The sequence below is a fragment of the Salvelinus sp. IW2-2015 genome, linkage group LG4q.2, assembly GCF_002910315.2.
Source record: "Salvelinus sp. IW2-2015 linkage group LG4q.2, ASM291031v2, whole genome shotgun sequence".
In the NCBI taxonomy this organism is placed as follows: Eukaryota; Metazoa; Chordata; class Actinopteri; order Salmoniformes; family Salmonidae; genus Salvelinus; species Salvelinus sp. IW2-2015.
This window is the reverse complement of record NC_036843.1, coordinates 27,492,169-27,517,280: the sequence shown is the minus strand read 5'-3', so window position 1 is coordinate 27,517,280 and position 25,112 is coordinate 27,492,169. Positions and strand designations below refer to the sequence as shown.

At 44.0% G+C, this 25,112-nt stretch overlaps 2 protein-coding genes across 2 annotated transcripts; both read right to left on the bottom strand.

The window, feature by feature from the left end:
* Positions 1 to 1,906: 1,906 nt before the first annotated feature.
* On the bottom strand, positions 1,907 to 15,827 carry LOC111963540 (transcription factor HIVEP2-like). Its single transcript, XM_023987051.2, has 7 exons — positions 15,617 to 15,827; positions 5,464 to 9,593; positions 5,043 to 5,236; positions 4,392 to 4,567; positions 4,061 to 4,159; positions 3,035 to 3,906; positions 1,907 to 2,769 (listed from the first exon to the last, which is right to left on the bottom strand). The coding sequence occupies exons 2-7, from the start codon at positions 9,484 to 9,486 to the stop codon at positions 2,266 to 2,268; spliced, it is 5,868 nt and encodes a 1,955-aa protein (XP_023842819.1). The 5' UTR covers positions 9,487 to 9,593; positions 15,617 to 15,827; the 3' UTR covers positions 1,907 to 2,265.
* A 1,292-nt stretch (positions 15,828 to 17,119) lies between these two features.
* On the bottom strand, positions 17,120 to 18,973 carry LOC139027652 (trichohyalin-like). The gene has a single exon (XM_070443311.1). It carries the CDS (start codon positions 18,971 to 18,973, stop codon positions 17,120 to 17,122), a length of 1,854 nt encoding a protein of 617 aa, XP_070299412.1.
* Positions 18,974 to 25,112: the final 6,139 nt, after the last annotated feature.

Genomic DNA, 25,112 nt, shown 5'->3' with positions numbered 1-25,112 from the left:
CATACCTTACAGTATGACCCCAGACAGCATGTACATTGACTGGGTTCAGCGATAGCTACCCCAGACATTCTTGTGAGAGGTAAAGCTGATTATAACACCGTGCTTGTAATGTAAGCATGTGGAGTTGTGTGTTTCAAATCAGTCCACTAACTCATACCTCAACGGTGAACCTGTAAATGTCAAAATGTCAATTTTGCTAACATTCCTGTTAACTTCCATATTGGAAAATGCAGCCAATATTTTTTACCTCTGAAAAGATAATCTTAGTCGTTTATCTCTGTATCTACAATTCACATACAAAGTCATGTGAATTCAACACTGAAAAAGAAAAAATTGTTTAAAATTGGACGTAAAGGAAATTTGAATTTCAAGGTACGTCGTTACAGGTCGTTACAAACTACTCAACCCACCCATCTTCTTTACCAAAAAATTGTTAAGTAAAATGAATTCACACTTGAAATAAAAGAGGAGTTAAACTTATGTGCCCTGTACGTGCACACAGATAATAATCCCTTCAAAGTAGTGGAATGTTTGAAGTGACACTAGAGCACATGACTGTTTTTATTTCTCCTTAATAACCCTCTCATTCAGTTATCAAAGATAGGATGAAAGTGCTTATTTCAATTCATAAAGGTTTAAAGGCCAGAATAACGAACAACGATTGATTAAAGCCATAAGTTATAATGCAATGACATGACTTCATAAGCATCTCATAAGCATTGGGTCAGTGCGACACACTGTTGCATAAGTGGAGACCATATACAGCATATAAATAGTAGACAAATATTTACCATCATCAATAAAAGCATACTTTTCTAATATATAAAGACATCTATACACTTCTCTATGTGTGCAATAGCAAAAACTCATGCGTTTGTTCAAAAAGCTAAAACCACAACATTGAGAATCTGCAACATAACAAATATTTCAAATAGATATATTTTACATAAAATGTAGCTATAAAAACCAGCAATTTAATTCCACAAAGTAAAAGCAAATTTTTTTTTGTGCAATTTTTTGGTTGATAATAACACTGTCACGTCAGACAATTCTGATTCAAAGTTTCCTTAAAACATGATATTCACTTTTTCCTTGCTTAATATGATTCCTTAAAACATACGTAGAAAGCAAGGAAAAGGCACAGATCTTTGCTTTTCAATCAAAAGCACCAAACTGGACAAGAAGCAAGTCTACACTAAATTTGGTCAGATTCAGTTTTCAAATACTTTCATTTTTTTTTTTTTATACTTTCCCCGTTATTTCTCTCCAAGAATCAAATCCTTAACTAATCACTCAATATGAATACAATTTAAACAACAAGCCTATTTTGAAAATAGTACACATATGCATTTATATGAATAAATGTGTTAAGAGTGGGTTATGGGGTATAATAAATATAAATGTTTCTGTTTGTGTGCAAGTGTATGCAAGCATAATTAACGTTGAAGCATTCTCTTTAAATCCCATATATTGCACCTGTGTCCACTACTTCAACCGTCCTCTCCACTGACCTAAAAGTTCAAAGAAATTCATAGAGAATTCATAGAGAGTATAAAGTCTCTGTTTTGTAATGTATTTAAAGGTTTGTTTTCCTCTCAGATATAGATCATAGTATGGTGAGGGGAGGGGAGGGGAATGTTAAGACACATGACCTTTGCATTACTAACATGAAGAAACCTGAAGTAACTGAAACTGAGAGAAGAATCCCCCAACACCCAACCAATGAGGTCGGTCGGTCGGTCGGTCGGTCGGTCGGTCCCTATAGACCGACCGACCGTCCGGTCCGCCCGCCCGCCCGCCCGCCCCGCCCGCCCGCCCGCCCGCCCCGCCCGCCCGCCCGCCCGCCCGCCCGCCCGTCCGTCCGTCCGTCCGTCCGTCCGTCCGTCCGTCCGTCTGTCTTGTCTGTCTGTCTGTCTGCCTGTCTGCCTGTCGCCTGCCTGTCTGTCTAGTGGAATGAGGTTGAGAGGAACTGTGGACGTAGCCTGGTTCCATATCTATCTGTGCTGTCTTGCCAACTCAAATGTGACCATAGCAGTTGTCAAGACAGCGCAAATTGATCTAGAACCATGCTAGCTGAGGACTGGACGTTGGATGGGGGGGGGGGGGGGCTCAGCTCCTCCTGGAGGAAGCTCCAAGCAACGCCCAATGAGGAAAGGCCCAAATGGTACGCTATTCCTTATATAGTGCATTACTTGTGACGAGACCCCTGGTCAACAGTAGTGCTTTATATAGGGAATAGGGTGCTGTTTGGGATGCAGCCCCAGTCTATAGATGCTCTTCAGAGGTGATCCTGAGGGAGGCGATGGCCTTGGTGCAGGTCTGAAGAACCTCTTCCTGCTTAGGGTTCCTGACCGTGAGGACAGAGACAGTGGGGTTCTCCTCCTCAGAGTCCCGGGATGTCTGGAGGGGGGACAGCCTCTCCCTCTCCATCCCCCTCTCCATCCCCCTCTCCATCTCCATCCCCCTCTCCCTCCCCTGCTGCTGGGCTCCTGAGTCCTCTGCACCGAGGGCTGCCAGACGAACAGATCCCTCCTTAGTGCTGTCCTGGTGGAGCTCAGTCTTTTGAGGGGATAGGGCTGACAGATGGGTCCGGCCAGAGCTGCAGGAGGGCAGGGAGCGCAGTACCTGGATCCCTCCGATAGGCACCATGGGTAGGAGAGTCCCAGCTTGCTGCTGAGAGTGTAGGGGGAGGTGGCTGAAGAGGTTCTGACGGGGACAACTGGAGCAGGTTGGCCCAGGCAGGCAGGGAGGCACGCTTCTCCTCTGATCCTAAACACAACAAGTTATAGTGACTATCAGAAGACACTTTTCTACAGTTTCTTTCTAAAAAACAAGTTTTAAATGACAATCAAGAAAAAATTGGTGAAAAAAACAAAACATTGTGATTAATAAAGGTTTTACATCAAAACACTGAGTTGAAATGAAGTCAGTTGAAATGAAGTCAGTGCAGCAGTTTTGATGGACAAGGATATACCAGTCAATCTAAACATATACTAGTCAATGAAAACATACTGTAAACAACTATATTACATACCATATCCATTTCAATGGCTCCTCCCTGCTGAACCAGTTCAGCCTTGGCTTGCTGCCTGGTTTTATCCCCAGAGTCTCTATGTTGTGAGCCCCCTCTACGTGGAGACACAGCCCTGAGCACCACCCTCTGTCTCCTCCCAGCCAGGTCCACTCCACCTGGGGACAGGGGCCTCTCCATACAGACCGGGAAGAGGTGCTGGATGGGGGTGAGGCTGGGGGAGCTGGGCCTTAGCGGGGAGGTGTCCCATCGAGGTGAGGAGCGTCCCCGGGGGGAGAGGTCTCCCCGGGGGGAGAGGTAGCCGAGGCGGGAGTTAGGCGGTTCCCTCAGAGGGGACTCCCAGCCGGGGGACAGCAGACAGGTGGGGTAGGGGTCGAAGAACAGACAGCCCTGGTCAGGAGACAGCATGGCCAGGCTACAGTCTTCCTTGTCCAGGCTGGAGGCCAAGACAGTTCTCCGGTCTGGCCCTGTCCTCCTGACCGTGGAGGGGGGATGGGGATAGGGGTGGACATCGATGCCCGGCAGGGTGGAGGTGGGATGGGGATGGGGGTGGATATCGACGCTAGGCAGGGTGTAGGTTGAGAGGCAGCTGGGGAGGGGATGGAAGGTACTGAGGGGACAGCCATGGATGTCTGACGACACACCCTGGATGACGGCGGTAGCTGTGACCGACAGAGAGGCTACGCCACAGGGCTGAGGGCTGCTGCTCCGGGAAAGGATCTTGGGAGTAGAGTCACCGTCGTAGTCATCATCGTCATCGTCATCTTCGTCGATATCATCGATCTCTTCATCCATGCCATCGGAGTCGTCTGCATCTGAGAACTGGTGTTTGGCTGTGCTCAAGACCCCGGTCTTTAAGTCTTGCTGGATGTCATCTGCATTGTTTTAAAGAACACAAATAAAGACAAAGGATAAAGACAAAGGATACATCACGTGTTTCTGTCATTCTTTCTGTGGTACAGTTACCATGGGTTACACAATCAGTTTTAAATATCTGAATAACTCCCTGGTCATTGGTCAATATTTTACCAGATTCCAGTGTCTCTGTATCATCCACTGTGACTGACACACCAAGCTCACGACACTTCTTCATGTGAGCCTTTGACTTCATATGCTTGGTCAGGTTTCCTGTAGGACAAACATGTTAAAGATTCATTTAGCTGATTATCATTATCATTCATTGTACTTTMTTMGGGGGGGGGMGGGGGGGGGGGGGGGGGTAAATGTTACTGTTGTCATCAATTCAATCATCATTCAATCTAGTTGATTTGATCAATCCCTTTTTAAATCAGCAGTCGTCACAAAGCGCTTGTTCAGCTCTTGTCTCATTCATCTCAATGAAAGAAGAAGGGAAACCCACCTTTCGTTTTGAAAGCGAAGTTGCAGACCCTGCAGACGTAGGGTCTGACGTCAGTGTGGGTGCGTATGTGTTTCTTCAGCATGCTAGGTTTCTTACAGCGGATGCCACACTCCTCACAGATATACTTCCCCCGGCCTCGGCCTCTCACGTACACATAGTCCTCATTGGACTTGAACCTGAGGGAGGAAAACCAACCTGAATGTGATGTTCTATATCAGGGGGGTGTCAAACTCATTCCACGGAGGGCCGGGTGTATGCCGGTTTTTGTCAGTTCCTTTCAATTTATGTCCAATTATGACCTAGACAACCAGGTGACGGGAGTTCCTAACTAATCAATGACCTGAATTGATCAATCAAGTACAAAGGAGGAGCAAAAACCTGCAGACACTTGGCCCTCCATGGAATGACATGTGTTTTATATTATAAGTAGCTATAGACATGCAAAGTAAGTGAAAACAGCTATTCAATCTAATTCCAGGGATCTCTTTCAAAGAGGTCTTCTGACTTCAATGGGACTACCAGGTTAAATAAAGTAAAACATCATTTCTACCACCAGGCGTAACCCTTTTATAAAACATGTACACATTACAAACTAACATTCTAAGTCATATTTTATCGCTTATTGATTGATGTGATATTATCATAACGGACCCTCCTTCAAATATTTTGATCCGGGTTGGTGTTGGTGTTGGTGTTGGTGTTGGTGTTGGCGTTGGTGTTTGTTTCGAGGAGACCTCCCTCTCTTTCCAGTCCTCCTTCCTTTCTTTTACCCTGCAGCTGGCATCCTTCACTTTCCGTCCATAGGAGCTCCCTTCCAGCTCGCTGAGCTCCGGTTTGCTCTGTAGCTAAATGAGACAGATCATTAAACATTCATATAAAGAATAAATAAAACTATTTTGTGAAACATTAAACATTCTGTGAACATGCAGTTTAGGTATAGAAGAAAAAGTATAATATGGTTACAATTAGATGATGTATTTATAATGTTAACTTGATTCCAGGATTGGAAACATTCAATATAGACGTTTATGGAATAATGAATAATGAAATAATGAACGATCGGTGTTCTCACCAGCCCGAGCCGCTGCCTCCATAAGAGTGAGGAGGAGGCCAGTTTCCCAGTCCCAGGTTGGTACATGGCAGCCATGGTGTACACCCATGTGTTAGTCGTCTGTTTGGAGCGGAGCAGAGCCAGGGTGGCGCTGGTGTTGAGGTTAGGAGGGTTGGGGTTATGGGAACTGATGCACCACGTAGCGTACACAGAGGACAGGGGAGAGCTGCTGTGAGTACTGTTTGGCTTGGTGTAGTTCAGATAGCACCAACTCACAGCTGTCATTGTGCGGAGACTTGGAAATTGAGATATCCGTTTGGTGTTTTCCCCGTCAGAGATGAGGATGCCCTGACCTTTGACTAGCTGCACCAGCACCTCCATCTGTGCCTTGCTGTCCATGCCAGACTCATTGAAATCCTTCAGAGAAAGCAGAGCGTGTGGATGTAGGCTTGCTTCTGTTGAGGAGTTATCCATAGGGGAATCAGGACTTTCTGACCCTTGTTGCTGAGGTGAGATGAAGCTTCCTCTTGCTGGCTCGTTATGAGAATGAAGCGAGGATGACGCAGACAAAGAGGATTTTGAAGGAAAGCCTGACAGTGATGCTCCCTGGTTGGTGTCACTTTGGAACTCTGACTTTAAACTGTGCTTGTTCTCTTCAGTCACATTATAATTCCCTAACTCCACAGCACCCAACTCCTCCACTATCTCACCGTACATTTTCTCCTCTTTGACGCGTTTCTGCTGTTTGACCTCCATGAACAGGTCCAAGCTGCTGGCCGGAGACAACATGCGCTTGTTGGACCCACCACTGGACCCACAATTGGTGGTGGAGATTGTTCTGGAGGTCAGGGAGAGAGGAATGCCTGTCTTCAGCTTAGCTGGGAGCAGATCCAGAACTTGAACCTGGACTGGGCTGGTCAACAGTCCTCGAGGGTGTCCTAATAATAGATTCGATGAGTCCAAATTCGTGGCTAAATTTGCGAAGTGAGAAGTGAGAAAAGAGGTTCTGGTGGAGTTAACGCCTTCGAATGGATCATCTACAATTTGGGACACAGTGGTGTATGTGATGCTACCATAGGATGGCACGTGAGTCTGGATTCTAACAGGAACTAGGAGACCAGAGTGTGACGGCTGAGGGGCGAACATTGGCAGAGACTGAGAGTGCAGAGCGGTGGCTGAGAACGACAGGGCACTGCTGAGGTACTGAGGAAGAATATTTAGCGGAAGGACTGGATGTGCAAATTCAAGGTTAACATTCAAGGACTCCTGTCTTACCAAGTTACCCCGTCTGGGCTCCGAGTAGCTGGCGCTGAGTTCCGCATGTCTAACTTTGGCCGTTGGAGAGAGACTACCGTAGTCAAACGATACGCTGCGGACCTCTGGGAGCTCTCTGCACTGGGAGTGGCACGGTGCCTGTTCTGAAGAGGTACGTCTCATTTCATGTTGTTGACGTTGGTTCAGGACAGAGAGGGAGTAGCCGCTTCCTGGCACCGCTAAGAACTCCAACGCTTTGCCAAACTCATCCTGTCTAGCCGCCGGGGAAGCTGGCTTAGGGATAACCTCTCTCTCTTTCTCCTCTCGGTCAAATGAGAAGCTGGAGCAGTAGGATAAATTGCTGTCTTGACTGGGGCTCCGGGAGAGGCTCGTACAAGCCGACTCGAAGCTAGACTCGCCAGAGGAGTGCTCCAAGTCAGCTAAGCGCAGTCTCTTCTTCTTTGGAGGGAGTTTCTCTGGGGGGAACTGAGACAGMGTTTCACTCCTCTGAGGCCATTGGAACTCCTCTATATGTCTATCYGGCTCCTTCACCTTCACCTGTTTCACCTCAGCTGCTTTCTCTTTCTCTGGACTGTCTGGTTCTACAGTCACCCTGATCTCTGGAACCGGTATGTTAGACTGACGGACTAGCTTAGGTGTCATTTGATACGACTTATCTAATAATCTACTGTCACTCAACTGGTGTGCAAAGATCTCAGTCCTTTTGTGCATCTCTCTAGTTTCGGTTTGCTCCACCACATCCATTGAGGAAGGCTTATCCTGTCTCTGGTAGTTGTAAGAATCTGACTGTTCAGAGAGAGACCTGGTAAGGGAGTTAGTGTGTTGAATCACAGAGATGACGTTACCTAAAGATCTTCTCTCTTCTCTCTCTCTCTTTTCCCACATTTCCCTTTCCAGTCTATCACATTGTGTTCTATCCTGTGTGTGCACGCTTTGGGCATGTCCTTTCACTGAGGATGTAGTGGTTAGAGCACCTTGAGAGGTTTGCTTTGAATCATAGTCCCTCATCTCTTCAGAGTGGTCATAGTCTGTGTGATACTGGCCTCCTACATCCTCCTCCTCCGCAACACAGTTTTCCTTCCGCCGTTTCCTCGTCGCATATTCCATCGCTTGCTTTTGTTGGATGGTGAAACTTTCCATCTCCACTCCAAGGTTGGAAATATCAGAGATGTTTCCGTAGTGGTCAGGAGGTCCATCGTGTGCAGAGTGTTCAAAGGCAGCCTGTCTCGTAAGTCTCCTAATGCCTCCAGGGGACGCCCTTTCATCAAAGGAYTGGCTGCCTCGCAGGCCTTGTGACATGTCCTGACATGCCACCGAGGACGTGGGCATCGAGTTGCTCCGGACCAGCTGTCCAGAATCAGWGAGCTCTAGTTGAGCCTCCTTAATGTCCTCCCTTGTAAATGAATGTGTGTTTATTCTGATCGATTCAACCATTGATTCCTTTTCTTGTGTGAATACGCGGGAAACACCTCGCTCCGAAGTCTTACGATCACTCATTAAYTCTGTCCTGCAAGTRACAACAGTTATGGCCTGTTGTTTTGGGTTCGGCTTGTAACACTTTCCAAACATTATCTCTTGATAGGACTTGGCGTTTGTGTTGGGAGGACCACCTGTTTGGTGTTCAGCACTCTCAGAGCGTGAGAAGTAGCCTGAGTCTGTGCTGCCTTTGCTTCCCTGGCTAGGCAGGGAGAGAGATGTGTCAGTGTCACTGCTCCTTTTCTCTGAGAGCCGTAGTGCCAGCCGCTGCTTGATGGCGCTAGATTGGATCGCACGGCTGACCTGAGAAACAGCTGGAGCCTGAGCAGCACTGATCTCCAAGAGCCTGGGTGGACCGTCCTCAGATAATGTTGATGCTAATGTAACTCCCTGTTTCTGGGCAARGAGATTCAGTACTTTAACAGCAGTGGTGCTATCTGGTTCCTCCACTGAAACAGTGTCCAAGAGCGATGAATCGTCTTCGTCCGTGTCCGAGCTCTGCTCAGCATCAGAGTAGAACTCTCCTTCTCCTTCTAAAGATCCCCGGTCCTCCATGTTGGCATTGTAAGAACCCAGTTCTGAAAATGGCACTGTCCCAGCTTTGACCAAGTGAGCATGAGATTTTCTGTGTTTGTATAAATTGCTCTTGGTTTTGAAGGAGAAACCACAGGGCACGCAGGGGTAGGGTCTCTCCCCAGTATGTGAGCGAATATGTTTCTTAAGTACGCTGGGTTTGGCACATGCCCTCCCACAATAATCACAAACATACTTTCCAGGTCTCTGCTGCTGCTTCTGCTCCATCTTACTYCACACCTCCTTGGATAGRTCCTCTATTCCTGACTGGGAACAGTGTTGGAGAGACACGGGTAAACTGGGGGAGCTCCTCTGAGGAGAGGGCCCTCCACAGCTGACAAGTGGCAGTGCAGAAAGCAAGTGATCTGCTGTTTTCTGTCTAGCAAAGGGAACTGTCTGTCTCTCCTGTGGTGGATATGAGGTTAATACGTTGTAATGAGGATGACTGCAGGGTTGATCCTGTAATTGGCGTGGTGATTTCCCTTCTAATTGTCTTAGTTTCCCCGAGTCAGACATATCTGTTGAACAACATGTGGTTCTACTCTGGTCCTCCTCAGGTTCTGGGCATAGATGCCACCCCTCCCCTTCTGAATCAGCCGAGGGGGGTATTTTAGTTTGGGCAGTCGTAGGTTCTGGTGCTGCTGACTTTCTCTGGGGAACTGTCTTATCCAGAGCCTCTTTAGAGCGTTTCACCTCTGCYGTAGTTTCRAGTGACTCCATGACGATTCCAATGTCACCTTCCTCTTCAGGGTTGATTTCCAACAGACGATAAAGTCTGTTATGTTACTGTAGTAGTAATATTAGCAGATGTTGCAGGAAAGGGTCATCTGAAAGAAAACAGAAACAGAAGATTTTTATTTTTTGTGAAATTACATACTTCACAAAATTACATTACATACTTCACAGTATTACATTAAGGACACACATGCATTGTTCCTACCAAATACATAATACACYACTAATCAGTAGGTGCAAAAATAGCACAACTACCTACTTACAAAAATACTGTAGTTTACYTGCAACCCACTTCCTGTTTCTCCCAACAAGAAACATAAAGCAGATCATATCAACAACTTGGTTCATTATTTTTTTCGGGACCTTATAACCTCACAGGCAAAATCKTTTTCCTAAATAGTTCCTCCTTCAACTAAACTTGGTGCATAATGACCAGTGATCACGGCAGGAAATAAAAGAATAACCGTGCTCTTTACTAGACTCTCTCAAATACCTGTACCTCACCTGTACCTCATCTAACCCCTGGCCAGTGCACTACAATGACAGAGTGTATGTTTACCTGGACGCTAAACTCAAAGACTCTGGATATGTGTACTGTTTATTATCTCATCCTATACCTCAGCTCCATATCATGGGACTACCTGTGTCTCTGCTCCATTACACTATGTCTGCACCCCAAATGGCACCCTATCCCCTATATAGTGCACTACCCATAGGGCTCTGATCAAAAGTAGTTGTCACTACTCGCAAGGGAATAGGGTGCCATTTGGGATGTCTCATGGCTCCATGCAGGGTATTAATCTTGTTCTATAAAGTGGACCAGGGTATGTAATCTTGTTCTATACCGTGACCAGGGTTGTAATCTTGTCCTAAACCTCAGCTCTACACCTTGGGGCAGGATGTAATCTTGTTCTATACTGTGGACCAGGGTATGTAATCGTTCCTAACTCAGCTCTACACTGGCAGGTTAGTAATCCGTCCTAAACCTCAGCTCTACACCTTGGGGCAGGGTATGTAATCTGTCCTAAACCTCAGTCTACACCTTGGGGCAGGTATGTAATCTTGTCCTAAACCTCAGCTCTACACCTTGGGCAGGGTATGTAATCTTGTCTATACCTCAGCTCTAATCGTGGACCAGGGTATGTAATCTTGTCCTAAACCTCAGCTACACCTTGGGCAGGGTATGTAATTGTCCTAAACTCAGCTGCTACACTTGGGCAGGGTAGTAATCTTGTCTATACCTTCAGCTCTACACCTGGGGCAGGGTATGTAATCTTGTTCTATACGTGGACCAGGGTATGTAATCTTGTCATAACCCAGCTCTACACCTTTGGGCAGGGTATGAATCTTGTTCTCTACCCAACTCTACATCGTGACCAGGGTATGTAATCTTTGTCTTACCTCACTCTACATCGTTGACATAGGGTATGTAAGTCCTATTACCTCACTTACTCGTGGACCAGGGTATGTAATTTGTTCTAATACTGGGACGCAGGGTAGGTAATCTTGTTTAGTACCAGCTCAACCTTGGGCAGAGTATGTAATCTTTGTTCTATACTGTGGACCAGGGTATGTAATCTTGTCTATACTGTGACCAGGTATGTAATCTTGTTCTAAACCTCAGCTCTAACCTTGGGGCAGGGTATGTAATCTGTTCATACTGTGACCAGGGTATGTGAAACTTGTCTATACTGTGGACCAGGGTATGTAATCTAGTCCTATACCTCAGCTCTACATCGTGGGCTTCATGGTATGCTGGGTCTCAGAGGAACATCATTCTCATCTTCTCAGTATCAAAGGCTGTGTGCTCTTTAACGAGGTATGTAAGATTATCTGGTTCAAACCTCTGAGCTACTCTTAATTAGGACATTCTATGACTACGTTCTCTTTTCTGTTCTACCTCTACTGCTCTCCTCTGCCACTCTGCTCTCTTTCGTTCCACCCACTGCTCTCTCTTTCTTTCCACCTACTGCTCTCTTTCTGTTCCACCCTACTGCTCTCTCTGTACCTACTGCTCTCTCTTCTGTTCCACCCTACTGCTGCTCTTCTTCCACCTACTGCCTCTCTCTTTTCTTCCACCCTACGCTCTCTTCTGTCCACCTACTGCTCTCTCTTTGCCTACGTCTCTCTTCCCCCTTCTCTTCTTTCCTTACGCTCTCTTCTCACCTATCTGCTCTCTCTTCCCCTATCTGCTCTCTCTTTCGTTTACCCTACTGCTCTCCTCTTTCTGTCTACCCTACTGCTCCTCTTCGCTCCACCTACTGCTCTCTCGTATTTCGTTCACCCTACTGCTCTCTCTCTCTTCCCCTACTGCTCTCTCTTTCTGTTCCCCTACTCCCTCTTCGTTCCACCACTGCTCTCTTTTGTTCACCTCTACTGCTCTTCTCTTCGTTCCACCTACTGCTCTCTCTTTCTGTTCCCTTCCCTACTGCTCTCTCTTTCTGTTCCACCCTACTGCTCCTCTCTCTGTTCACCCTAGCTCCTCTTCTCCCCTACTGCTCTTCTTTCTGTTCCCCCCTACTGCTCTCTCTTTCGTTCCTACCCACTGCTCTCTCTGTCGTCCACCCTACTGCTCTCTCTTTCTGTCTACCCTACTGCTCTTCTTCTGTTCCACCCTACTCGCTCTCTCTTTCGTTCCACCCTACTGCTCTCTCTTTCTTTCCACCCTACTGCTCTTCTTCTGTCCACCCTACTGCTCTCTCTTCTGTTCCACCCTACTGCTTCTCTCTTCCTGTTCCATCCCTACTGCTCTCTCTTCTGTTCCACCCTACGCTCTCTCTTTCTGTCCACCCTACTGCTCTCTCTTTCGTTCCACCTACTGCTCTCTTTTCTTCCACCCACGCTCCCTCTTTCTGTTCCACTCCTACTGCTGCTCCTCTTCTGTTCCACCCTACTGCTCCCTCTTCTTCTGTTCATCCTACTGCTCTCTCTTTCTGTTCCACCTACTGCCTCTTCTTTCTGTTCCACTCTACTGCCGCTCTCTTTCTTGTTCCTCCATGCCTCCTTCTCTACTACTGCTCTCTCTTCTGTTCCACCCTACTGCTCTCTCTATTCTGTTTCCACCCTACTGCCTCTCTTTCTGTTCCACCTACTGCTCTCCTCTTCTGTTCCACCCTACTGCTCCTCCTTCTGTTCCACCCTACTCTCTCTTTCTGTTCCCCTACTGCTCTCTCTTTCTGTTCCACTACCCTACTGCTCTCTCTTCTTGTTCCATCCTACTGCTCTCTCTCTTTCTGTTCCATCCTACGCTCTCTCTTCACTATTGTTACAACCAGGGATTTCTCTCTTTGTTACAAACACACACACACACACACACACACACACACACACACACACACACACCACAACACACACACACACACACACACACACACACAGACATCATACACATTTGTCAAACAGACGCGAGGAGATGATACAAATCCAAGTGACTCTTAAGATGCAGAGATAAAATACATTAAATCAAGAGGCTACGCTTCTACTGCAAGAATGTCAACTAATATTTAAATGGGAAGTACTTTGCCTCCACTTGCACAGGGCTAAACACTACAGCTATCTGATAGGGTTTGTATTCTCTCCTAGACAGACAGACCAAAGAGAGAATACGGTATAACTGTATACTGTAAAATGTGACTTCTTGATACATTCTACAAGGGCAGAAGTGACAACATTGTAAGCCTTGAGCGGGAGGGGACAGGGATTCTCTCTCTCCTCAAGGTCATTCTGACCTCATAGCTGGTATGTTTCCATCCTAAAGCAATAAGAGGAGGGAACTACGAGTGCAGGGTGTCAGGGAGATAAGCCTGCCTCACTGAAAACATGCATACCTCTCTTCTGAACTACACTACAGATATAGAGAGGGAAGGACACAGCCTGTACTGTATGTAGCTACACTTCCCAACCTCTGCTAAGTCATATTTACTAGTTCCTCAGCAGATATAGACTACACTCCCAACCTCTGCTAAGTCATATTTACTAGTTCCTCAGCAGATAAGACTACACTTCCCAACCGCAGTATATTACTAGTCCCCAGATAGACTACACTCCCAACGCTCTGCTAAGTCATATTTACTAGTCCCTCAGCAGATATAGACTAACTTCCCACCTCTGCTAAGTTTATTTACTAGTTCCTCAGCAGATATAGGCTAACACTCCCAACCTCTGCTAAGTCATATTTACAAGTTCCTCAGCAGATATAGACTACACTTCCACAACCTCTGCTAAGTCCATATTTACAAGTTCCTCAGCAGAATAGACTACAACGTACCCAAAACACTCTGCTAAGTCATATTTTACTAGTTCCCTCAGCAGAATAGACTAACACTTCCACCTCTGTATCAAATTACTACTTCCTCAGCATATAGACTACACTCCCAACCTCTGCTAAGTCATATTTACTAGTTCCTCAAGCAGATATAGACTACAGCCCCAACCTCGGCTAAGTCAATATTTACTAGTTCCCTCAGCAGATATAGACTCACACTCCCAACACTCTGCTAAGTCATATTTTACTAGTTCCCTCAGCAGATAGTAGACTACCTTCCCAACCTCTGCTAAGCATATTATAGTTCCCTAGCAGATATAGCTACACTCCCAACCTCTGCTAAGTATATTTTACTAGTTCCCTCAGCAGATATAGACAACACTCCCAACTCTGCTAAGTCATATTACTAAGTTCCCTCAGCAGATACTAGACTTACACTTCCCAACCTCTGCTAAGTCAATTTACAAGTTCCTTCAGCAGATCAAATCAAATCAAATGTATTTATATAGCCCTTCTTACATCAGCTGATATCTCAAAGTGCTGTACAGAAACCCAGCCTAAAACCCCAAACAGCAAGCAATGCAGTGTAGAAGCACGTGGCTAGGAAAATATAGACTACACTCCCAACCTCTGCTTAGCATATTTACAAGTTCTCCACAGACATATAGACTACACTTCCCATCAGACTCTCTTTTAGGAAACTATCAATTTCTTGTGAGGTAAAGCCAGTGGTCGTGTTATACACTAGTATATATCATTCATGGTATATCAAAACAGTTCACAGGAAATATGCAAGTGAGTAGTACTATAGGAGCCAGTTGGGTGGTAAGTCAGTGTGTTTTGAAATGATTGTGGTGCAGTTGGTGGTAAATCAGTGTTTTGAAATGATTGTGGTTGGCAGTTGGGTGGTAAATCAGTGTTTTGAAATGATTGTGGGTTGGCAGTTGGGTGGTAAATCATGTGTGTTGAAATGATTGTGTGGGCAGTTGGGTGGTAAATCAGTGTGTTTTGAATGATTGTGGGTTGGCAGTTGGGTGTAAGTCAGTGTGTTTTTGAATGATTGTGGTTGGCAGTTGGGTGAAATCAGTGTGTTTTTGAATGATTGTGGGTTGGCAGTTGGGTGGTAAATCAGTGTGTTTTGAATGATTGTGGGTTTGCAGTTGGGTGGTAAATCAGTGTGTTTTTGAATGATTGTGGTTGGCAGTTGGTGGGTAATCAGTGTGTTTTTGAATGATGTGGGTTGGCAGTGGGTGGTAAACAGTGTGTTTTTGAATGATGTGATGGCAGTTGGGTGGTAAATCAGTGTGTTTTTGAATGATTGTGTGTTGGTCATTCTGGTAAGTCCAGTGTGTTTTGCAAGCATGTGGGTGGCAGTTGGCGTGTGAATGTGCTGCTCACATGTGTGTGATTGAGTGGATGAGAGGAGGGGGTGACTCTGAGAAGGTTTCTTTATCAAGATACCGTATGTTTATACATTTACATGCTCATAAGACATAGTACAGCAACACTGCTGAAGCATGTTGCATGGAGACAATGGGAAGCATACTGTACATAGGTTATGGAAAACGTCATTACAATGCCACTGCATCACGTTCAGCTATACAGAGTAGTCTAACACTAGCCCCTCATCCATACATTTTATAAGGAAAACACATCGAGTCAGGGACACWGAGGCAGAAAGCCCATGGCATGACAGCATGCACAGAACACAACATGCACAGAACACAACATGCAGAATTAACACCGATGTGAGATGAGAGACTGTTTTCTATCCTACTGTTTTTCAAATAGTCTTTCCACAAGCGGCAGACAGACGGACATGCAGATGTCGAATATAATCCTCAAACAAACCTGACATTAGTATACTCTCTTCTTGTCCCACATCGCCAGTCACATGTCACATTCCTCATATTGCAAATTACAGCTGTCCATTCTCCACATCCCTGGGCTATAGTAATAACATAAGAAATTATGATCAGATTTAGCGAGGGTAAAATCMTATCAATCAGACGTTGCAGCCGCCGATGCTGGCTGACTGAACGTGCATTAGGAGATCTATTGATGTGAGCTAGTCACCAGAGAAAATACCCAAGCGTGACGCGGGACCCAGGCACAGAAATAGCAAGGGGCCCAGTGAGGGATTACACAACAGCCCACGGTTTAGGACACTTTCTCCAACACAGCAGACAGATACAGTCTCAGTGTGGGGGGAAAACACTGTTGTCAATACTCTGCTTTTACCAATGGTTGGCACACAACAAACAGCCACATCTCAGCTTGAGGTTCAAAACACAGCAGACAACTTCAACATTAGAATAGTAGAATAYAATAGAATATTCAGGGCCTCCCGAGTGGCGRGGTGGTCTAAGGCACTGCAGTGCTTGAGGCGTTACTACAGACCCGGGTTTGATCCCAGGCTGTGTCACAACCGGCCGTGACCGGGAGTTCCATAGGGCGGGGAGAGGTTGGCCGGGTGGGCTTTACTTGGCTCATCGTGCTCTAGCGACTCCTTGTGGTGGGCCGGGCACCTGCAGGCTAACTTCAGTAGTCAGTTGAACAGTGTTTCCTCTGACACATTGGTGTGGCTGGCTTCCGGGTTAAGTAGGGTGGGTGTTAAGAAGCGTGGTTTGGCGGGTCATGCTTTGGAAGACGCATGACTTGACCTTTGCCTCTCCCGAGCCTGTTGGGGAGTTGCAGTGATGAAACAAGATCGTAATTGAAATTGGGAGAAAAKCGTGGTAAAATACAAAAGTAATAGAATATTCAACTACACAGTGTGGGTAGACTGGGTTCTCCAAACATCAAAATGGCTTTTAGCAGGTCTGGGATCCTTGATTATACTAGACTCTGATAACCTGGGATGACCCACATACACTGAGGGACTCGGATGAAACCCGMGTTTGCTATTTGGGGATTTAAACTCTCTCAGTGGGCCAAAACACAGCAGACACTTACTTTGAACACCTCTTGGAGATGGGCAACATGTCACTATGATCACTGACAACTACAAAGACATTCTTCCTCACCATACAAAGAGGAACAAATCATGAGGTGTTTAAATGTGATGTAATCACTATAGCCTACACTACTCCACAGTCTGGTTAGCTTCTATGACATGCTCTCTCTCTCTCTCTCTCTTCCTGACCTGGGTTTCCAAAAGCATCGTAGCACTAAGAGCATCTTTCGTCCATTTAGTTTCAAGGGAATTAGTATGATCTCATTGCTACGACACTTTGGGAAACCCAGCCCAGGTGGTTAAACTGTGGGAATTCAGAAGTGGACCAATGATGTGGTGAACATTTCCCAAAGCAAATTTGTTGGCTAAAATTAGGACACCAACCTCAGGAGAGCAAACTATCCTATTATATAGACGTGCAGCAGGCAGTTTGTAAGGTGACGCCAAATAAACTTTTCTATCCTTGGATAGACAATAAAACTCTGCTCTGTTCCCTTCTGTTCTGCTCTGCTCCCTTCTGTTCTGTTCTGCTCTGTTCCCTTCTGTTCTGCTCTGTTCCCTTCTGTTCTGCTCTGCTCCCTTCTGTTCTGCTCTGTTCTGTTCTGTTCTGCTCTGCTCTGCTCTGTGCCCTTCTGCTCTGTTCCGTTCGTTCTGTTTCCGCTTCTCTCTGTTTCCTCTGCTCTGTTCCTCTGTTCTGTCTGTTCCCTTCTGTTCTGTTCTTTCCCTTCTGTCTGTTCCTTCTGTTCTGGTTCTGTTCGTTCTGTCTCCCTTCTGTTCTGTTCTGTTCTGTTCCCTTCTGTTCTGTTCTGTCTTCTGTGCCCTTCTGTTCTGTTCCGTTCTGCCTGTGCGCCCTTCTGTTCTGTTCCGTTCTGCTTCTGTTTCCGTTGCTCTCTCTGTGTCCCTTCTGTTCTGTTCTGCTCTGTGCCTTCTGGTCTGTTCCTCTGTTCTGCTCTGTGCCCTTCTCTGTTCTGTTCCTGTTCTGCTTCTGCTCTGTTCTGCTCTGTTCCTTCTTGTCTGTTCTCTCTTGGCCCTGTCTGCTCTGTTCCTGTTCGCTCTGGTGCCCTTCTGTTCTGTTCCTGTTCTGCTCTGCTCTGTTCTCTCCTGTTCTTCGTTCTGTCTGCCTCTGTTGCCGTTCTGTTCTGTTCCTTCTGCTCTGTTCCTGTTCTGTTCCGTTCTGCCTGCTTCGTTCTGCTCTGTTCTTCTTTCTGTTCTGCTCTGTGCCCTCTTCTGTCGTTCTGCTCTGTTCCCTTCTGTTTCCTGTTCTGCCTCTGTTCTTCTGTTCTGTCTGCTCTGCCCTGCTCTGTCTTCTGCTCTGTTCCCTTCTGTTCTGTTCTGCTCTGCTCTGTGCCCTTCTGCTGTTCTGTTCTGCTCTGTTCCTCGTTCGTTCTGCTCTGTTCCCTTCTGTTCTGTTCTGTTCCCTTCTGTTCTGTTCCTTCTGTTCCTGTTCTGTTTCCCTTCTGTTCTGCTTGCTGTTCTGTTCCCTTCTGTTCTGTTCTGTTCTGTTCCCTTCTGTTCTGCTTGCTTGTTCTCTCTGTTCTGTTCTTCTGTTCTTTTCTGTTCCTTCTGTTCCCTTTGTCTGTTTTCGTTCCCTCTGTTCTGTTTGTTCCTTCTGTTCTGTTCGTTCTGTTCTTGTTCTGTTTCTGTTCCCTTCTGTTCTGTTTCTGTTCCTCTGTTCTGTCTGCTCTGTCTGTTCTGCTCTGTGCCTCTGTTCTTTGCTCTTCTGTTCTCGTTCCGTTCTGTTCTGCTCTGTGCCTCTTCTGTTCTGTTCTGTTTTGTTCTCTCTGTTCTGTGCCTTCTGTTCTGCTCTGTTCTGTGCCTTCTGCTGTTCTGTCTGCTCTGTTCTGTTCTGCTCTGTTCTGTTCTGCTCTGTTCTGTTCCGTTCTGCTCTGCTTGTGCCCTTCTGCTCTGTTCCTCCTCTGTTTTTCTTCTGCTCTGTTCTGTTCTGCCTCTGCTCTGTGCCCTTCTGCTCTCTGTTCTGTTCTGCTCTGTTCTGTTCTGTTCTGTTCCGTTCCTGTTCCTGTTCGTTTCTGTTCCGTTCTGCTCTGTTTCTGTTCCGTTCTGTTGTTCTCTGCTCTGTTCTGTCTGTTCTGTTCTGTTCTGCTCTGTTCCTTCTGCTCTGTCCTTCTGCTCTGTTCCTTCTGCCTCTGTTCCTGCTCCTTGTTGCTCTGTCCTCTGCTCTGTTCCCTTCTGCTCTGTTCCGTTCTGCTCTGTTCCGTTCCGTTCTGTTCTGCTCCTGTTCTGCTCTGTTCCATTCTGCTCTGTCCTTTCTGTTCTGCTCTGTTCTGCTTCCGTTTGCTCTGTTCCCTTCTCTCTGTTCCCTTCTGCTCTGTTCCCTTCTGCTCTGTTCTGTTCAGCCTGAGCTGGCTGTGTACTATGGCACCCCTATGGTACTACTCCAGTCATGTCTACACCCCCAAGAATATCCCAATCAACTCTCTGCTGTCACTGACAGACGTAATTATGAAGCATTAATTGTTTATGAACATATTCACATAATTACGATTATTTATTTTGTCTTTTAAAGAAGTGGTATGTTCTAATTTAAAATAAATTTGATCTACTTGTACTACAGTATTCACATCACCAAAGTATTGCTCATCAAAATCATCACGTGTTACTTAATTGTATGGATGCAATGTGCACCTCTGTCATTTGTGTGAATCTTTGCCCTTTTAATACAATACAATTATCACAACTATAAATACCTGACCTGCCTTAACCCCCCTCTTCAGTTTCAGTAGGTGCTATTGGGTGAGAACAACTGGATGCTGCTATGAATAGGAGTCCTTGGTAGGGGGTTTGCACCAGCTATATGCTGCAGTTAAGGACATTTTAGGAGAGGCTTATTTGTAATATAAAACCTACACAGCGCAACAAATGTTTGCTTACTCAGTTTATGTAACAGCTATATGAAAATTAAACTCATTGCTTTATTTATATACATTGTAATAAACTTTAAAGCTAGAATCCTTAGTTGAAACAATAACAAAGAGGGCCACCCTGCCTCTGTTTTGGTAAAAAGCTGAATGGGCCTGGAGAAATGTAAACACTGTCAAATTCATAGACAGAGCTATGGATGCAAGGCGTTACCATCAATTATATCAAAAATATAGTCTTAACCATGTTTTGAGGCCATACAGTGTTTGTTTACATTTTTTACTAACATTGGAGTAAAACAAGCTTATATTTTGGGTTCAGACATGGTATGACAGTTGAACTAAGCTTATATTCTTTCAAAATCATATAAATGTCATTACATTTATAAGTCCAAAAATGGATATAGAAATCTAGCTTTAAAATTCTGTCCAGATATTAGGCCTGCAGTGTTTGTGTTTCACTTCCTCTTAACACAGCCACAAAACCACTTCCTCTTAACATAGTCACTTCCTCTTAACATTATCATTCTTAATTATTCCTCTTAACATTAGTCACTTCCTCTTACATAGTCACTTCCTCCTAACATCGCCCACTTCCTCTTAACATAGTCACTTCCTTTTTACATCGCCACAAAACCACTAACATGTTACCTAAATGTAATGAATCAAAATGCCACATATCAGAAGAAAAAGTAATAATAATATAAAAATACTAATAATAATAATAGTAATAATAATAATAATAATAACAACAATATACATACAGTAGCAATACCAGTAATAATAACAATAATTCGTATAGTAACAATACTACTACTACTAATAAAACATAAATACATATCGTAATACACTAGCAATATAATAATACATACAGCAAATAAGTATATAACAAAATAATACTAGTAATATAACAATAATACATAGTAATATAGTAATAATAATAATAATAACAATAATACATATAGTAATACTAATAATAATAGTAATAACAATAATACATATAGTAATAATAATAATATAAATAAATATAGTAGTAATAATAATAATAATAATAATAAATATAGTAGTAATAAAATATAATAATAATAAATATATATATAATAATATAATAAAATATAATAATAATAATATATATATAGTAATACTAATAATAATAGTAATAACAATAATACATATAGTAATAATAATAATAATACATATAGTAATAATATAATAATATAATAAATAAATACATATATAATAATAATAATAATAATAAAATATAGATAATAATAGTAATAATACTTTTAATAATAATAATAATAATAATAATAATACAGGCTAAATATATGCACTCCATTGCAGCTGAGATTCATTATGCTGCCTGTCTGTATTCACATCTGGAGGACTGGCACTAAAATGGCTGATACTCAGGTGTGCAGTGAAGGTCAAGTCGTCAGTCTATAAATATAAAGGCTCTGTCCCAAATTACACCCTGCTCCCTATATAGTGACGCCTTTGACCAGGGCCCATAGTAGGGAATAGGGTGCCATTTGGGATGTAAACATGTTCTGTCCCCTGGATGTTCCACACACACTGCTTGGCATTCCCAGTATCTGAGCTGTGCTCTGCGCGCGCACACACACACACACACAGACACACACACAGACACACACACACACACACACACACACACACACACACACGCTCACACACACGCTCACATGCACGCTCACACGCACTCTCACACACACTCTCACACACACTCACACACCAACACTCACCACACCACACACTCACACACCACACCCTCACACCCCCGCACACAGACCACTCCCACATGTTCACAAACCCACACACTCACACACCCACCCATCCACACACCCGCCCCCTCACATCTACACCCACCCTCTCACATCCACACCCACCCACACTCTCTCACACAGGTCTGCTGACTGGATCAAATCCTAAACAAATGTACATGTGATTGAATACCACACCATGCTGTACAGTACCACCCTGTAGCAGTGAGGCTCTTATGAAATTATTACTAGGACAGATGGGAATGAGAGAGAGAAAGCGAGAGAGGGGGGGGGGAGTAGGGGGAGGAGAGAGACAGAGAGAATGGGGGGATTCTCATTTATGAATGAAACGACCTCTCTGTGTTGTAGTAACAGCAGCCTATCATAACATACATCAGATATAACATACATCAGACATCATAACATACATCAGACACAGACATACATCAACATCATAACATACATCAGACATCATAACATACATCAGACATCATAACATACATCAGACATCATAACATACATCAGACATCATACATCATAACAACATCAGACATCATAACATACATCAAACATCATAACATCATAACATACATCAGACATCATAACATACATCAAACATCATAACATACACTCAGACATCATAACATACATCAGACATCATAACATACATCAGACATCATAACATACATCAGACATCATAACAACATCAAATCATAACATCATAACATACATCAGACTCATAACATACATCAAACATCATAACATACATCAAGTGTTACATATTGACTTTTAACATCTATTTAAAATGAAACTGATTCTTATGGAAACTGGACATCAAGGTGAATCTGAGTCATTGTGTTCAGCCATGTTCAGCTGTTGCACTAGCTGTGCACTAGGTGGATTCACCAATGTGATTCTTACAAGGATCTGGGATAATTCTTCAGAGTTCCCATGGCAACAAATGTTCATCTCTGTTAAGGTTCTTCATCTTGACTCTTGATTCTCCTAGCCTGGGTGCCAGGTTGTTTGTGCTCTGTTGCCTGTTTGTGTCACGCCCGTAGGAGTTGGCAAGAGAGCGCTATCAGCCTGGCACTCAGGATAGATTCTCCAGGTACAGGTACATGTTACCCTTTTCATCCAAGAGGGCTTCTAACGGGTTCTTTGGAACCTTCTCTGGATAAAAAAGGCTTCTAACAGGTTCTTTGGACCTCTCTGGATAAAAAAGTCTTATAACAGGTTCTTTGGAACCTTCTCTGGATAAAACGGCTTTTAAACGGTTCTTTGGAACCTTCTCTGGATAAAAAGGCTTCTAAATGGTTCTTTGGAACCTTCTCTGGATAAAAAGGCTTCTAAACGGTTCTTTGAACCTTCTCTGGATAAAAAGGCTTCTAAAAGGGTTCTTTGTGGCTTCTATATGAACCATAAGGGTGCTTCACCAGAGACATGCCCAAATAAAAAACAAATCTCAGAGTAATATTAATGTCCTCTTCCAAGATATGGCTTGATCAGAGAAGATCACATGAAATTGCACCTCATATTCCAAGATGGCTTGTTTTACTGTCTTGGCATCCTGCCTGGAAAAAAATGTCATCCCCTGCCTGGAACAAAATGTCATCCTTTTCTCTCTTCCCTCACCCTGGTGATAAGAGATAAAGAACAGATATTACCCGTCTAAACTACATTAGTATGTGCATTATTATGTGAAACTGGGCTATCCTATCCCGAGAAATAGATGGATAGAACATGAGAACCCCTTGCGAACCCCCTATTTTCACGTCATGGAACATTTGCGGAACAATTCAGAGAACCTTCCATCTCTCCACAAGCGCTCTGCATTTACAGATAGAGTTAGACAGACATGTTGCAATGCTCACACTGACTGGTAACAAATACGAAGGCTTCTAATGTTTGTTTAGAATATATAAATAATCGGGTTTGCTATTGAAATGTAAATTAACAAACGACTGTTTGTAAATTAACAAACGACCCCCCCCCCCCCCATATAAAAAGGCAGCAGATCAGAGGTTTATCGGAATACAGGACACGTGCATTGAAATTATGTGTGCTTGTCTCACTGTATCTTTAATTTGATTGTATCCTTTCAAGGTTGAGTGTACAGTCAGAGAGCAATACGCTCAATATTCGCCTCCCTCCTATAGCTGCACGCYCTTATTGTCTGTCAAATGTTCACATGATTGAATCCCGCTCTTTGAAATCTTACGGCAAGTCACTGGTTGGCAGCAGCAGATGGGGCTCGTGTACCGCTGATCGGCCAAGCATTTGATAGATCAGATGATAATCTTTGTTCTCATCTGAAACYGACTATGTATCATTACAGTTTTACACTCCCCTGTGGCAGTTGTGGATATAATTATGTTGGACAAAATATTTTATAACAATTAAAGGATTAGTAAAATGAAATTGGAAGTGATTTTATTTATGTAATTTGTAAATTCATACCACAAAATTGACAACGTATCAAATGCATCTTAAATCGTCACAATCCAGATGTAGGGTACTAGGGGGTGACCCCCCCCTGTAATTCACATAAACATCTGCTWAACATGTTTATGTGACCAATAAACATTTGATTTGAAAATACAAGATGTCACCAAATGATTTTCCCTGGCTGCCACTGCTATTGCTCAACAAAAACATTTCCTCTGTGTCGGCACAACTTTTGGAGATATTTCAAACAAACGATTTTGTGGTAAATTGATTACATTTTTTACATTTAAAAAAAGTTGTAGATATATTCCAATGAAGTTAGATCTATACTTGTTTTTTAAYTAATCCACTTGTTTAGAGAGAAAAAATAAGATKATGTTTGAGTAAAGTAGTATTTATTTATTTAACTAGGCAAGTCAGTTAAGAACAAATTCGTATTTACAATGACGGCCAAACCTGGATGAATCTAGGACAATTGTGTGCCGCCCTATGGGACTCCCAATCACAGGCGGATGTGATACAGCCTGGATTTGAACCTCTTGCACTGAGATGCACTGAGATGCAGTGCCTTAGACCGCTGCGCCACTCGGGAGCCTATGTTGGATGGGTGTGTTGGGGGGGGGGGGACCTTCATCCACATACCATTCTTCATCCACATACCAAACACACCGTTTTCTAGACAAGTATGCTCATAGCATTTAAAAACTGATTTGGCGATCTGGAGTGGAGGCAGGGCTTCAATTTTTTTTTAAATAAAGCCCAACTTTAAAATGTTAGGAGAACCACATGAACCAGATTAGCGCACCAGAAATACGATTTGTTTAATTGTTTGCGATACAGCCTATATGAATTCTAGCTACTTTTGAAGCACGTAAATATGTAATATGTAACACTGTAAACACTAAATTGTGTAAAAGCACTATTTTCCTATTAAAGTGCATTACATTAAAAATTGTACACTATCACTTTAAAAAGTCAGGTTTGTGATGATGACGTGCAATAGAGCTGTCATTCATTTATTGCTATGATCATTGARCTCCTGAAGAAGCTGTCCCTTTTCCTTTCTTTCTGTACCTCCAAATGTTTTGATATACATGGCTGAAAAAAGTGTAAACACATTTTTTTTTACGTTCAAACTGCTCTCCTGTGAAGTCCTGAATTGTGACATACGCCTAGTTTCCTGAAACGGGTCACAAATGGTTAGCGATGGGCACGTCGTTTTTGAAAGGCCCACTACATAGTTTATGGATGTAAAATGCGGTCCCGGTGATCCGCTATATAGGAAG

Excerpts from the sequence above, each read along its gene's own strand:
- LOC139027652 (XM_070443311.1), bottom strand. The coding sequence starts at position 18,973 with ATGGAACAGAGCAGAACAGGAGCAGAACAGAACGGAACGGAACAGAGC.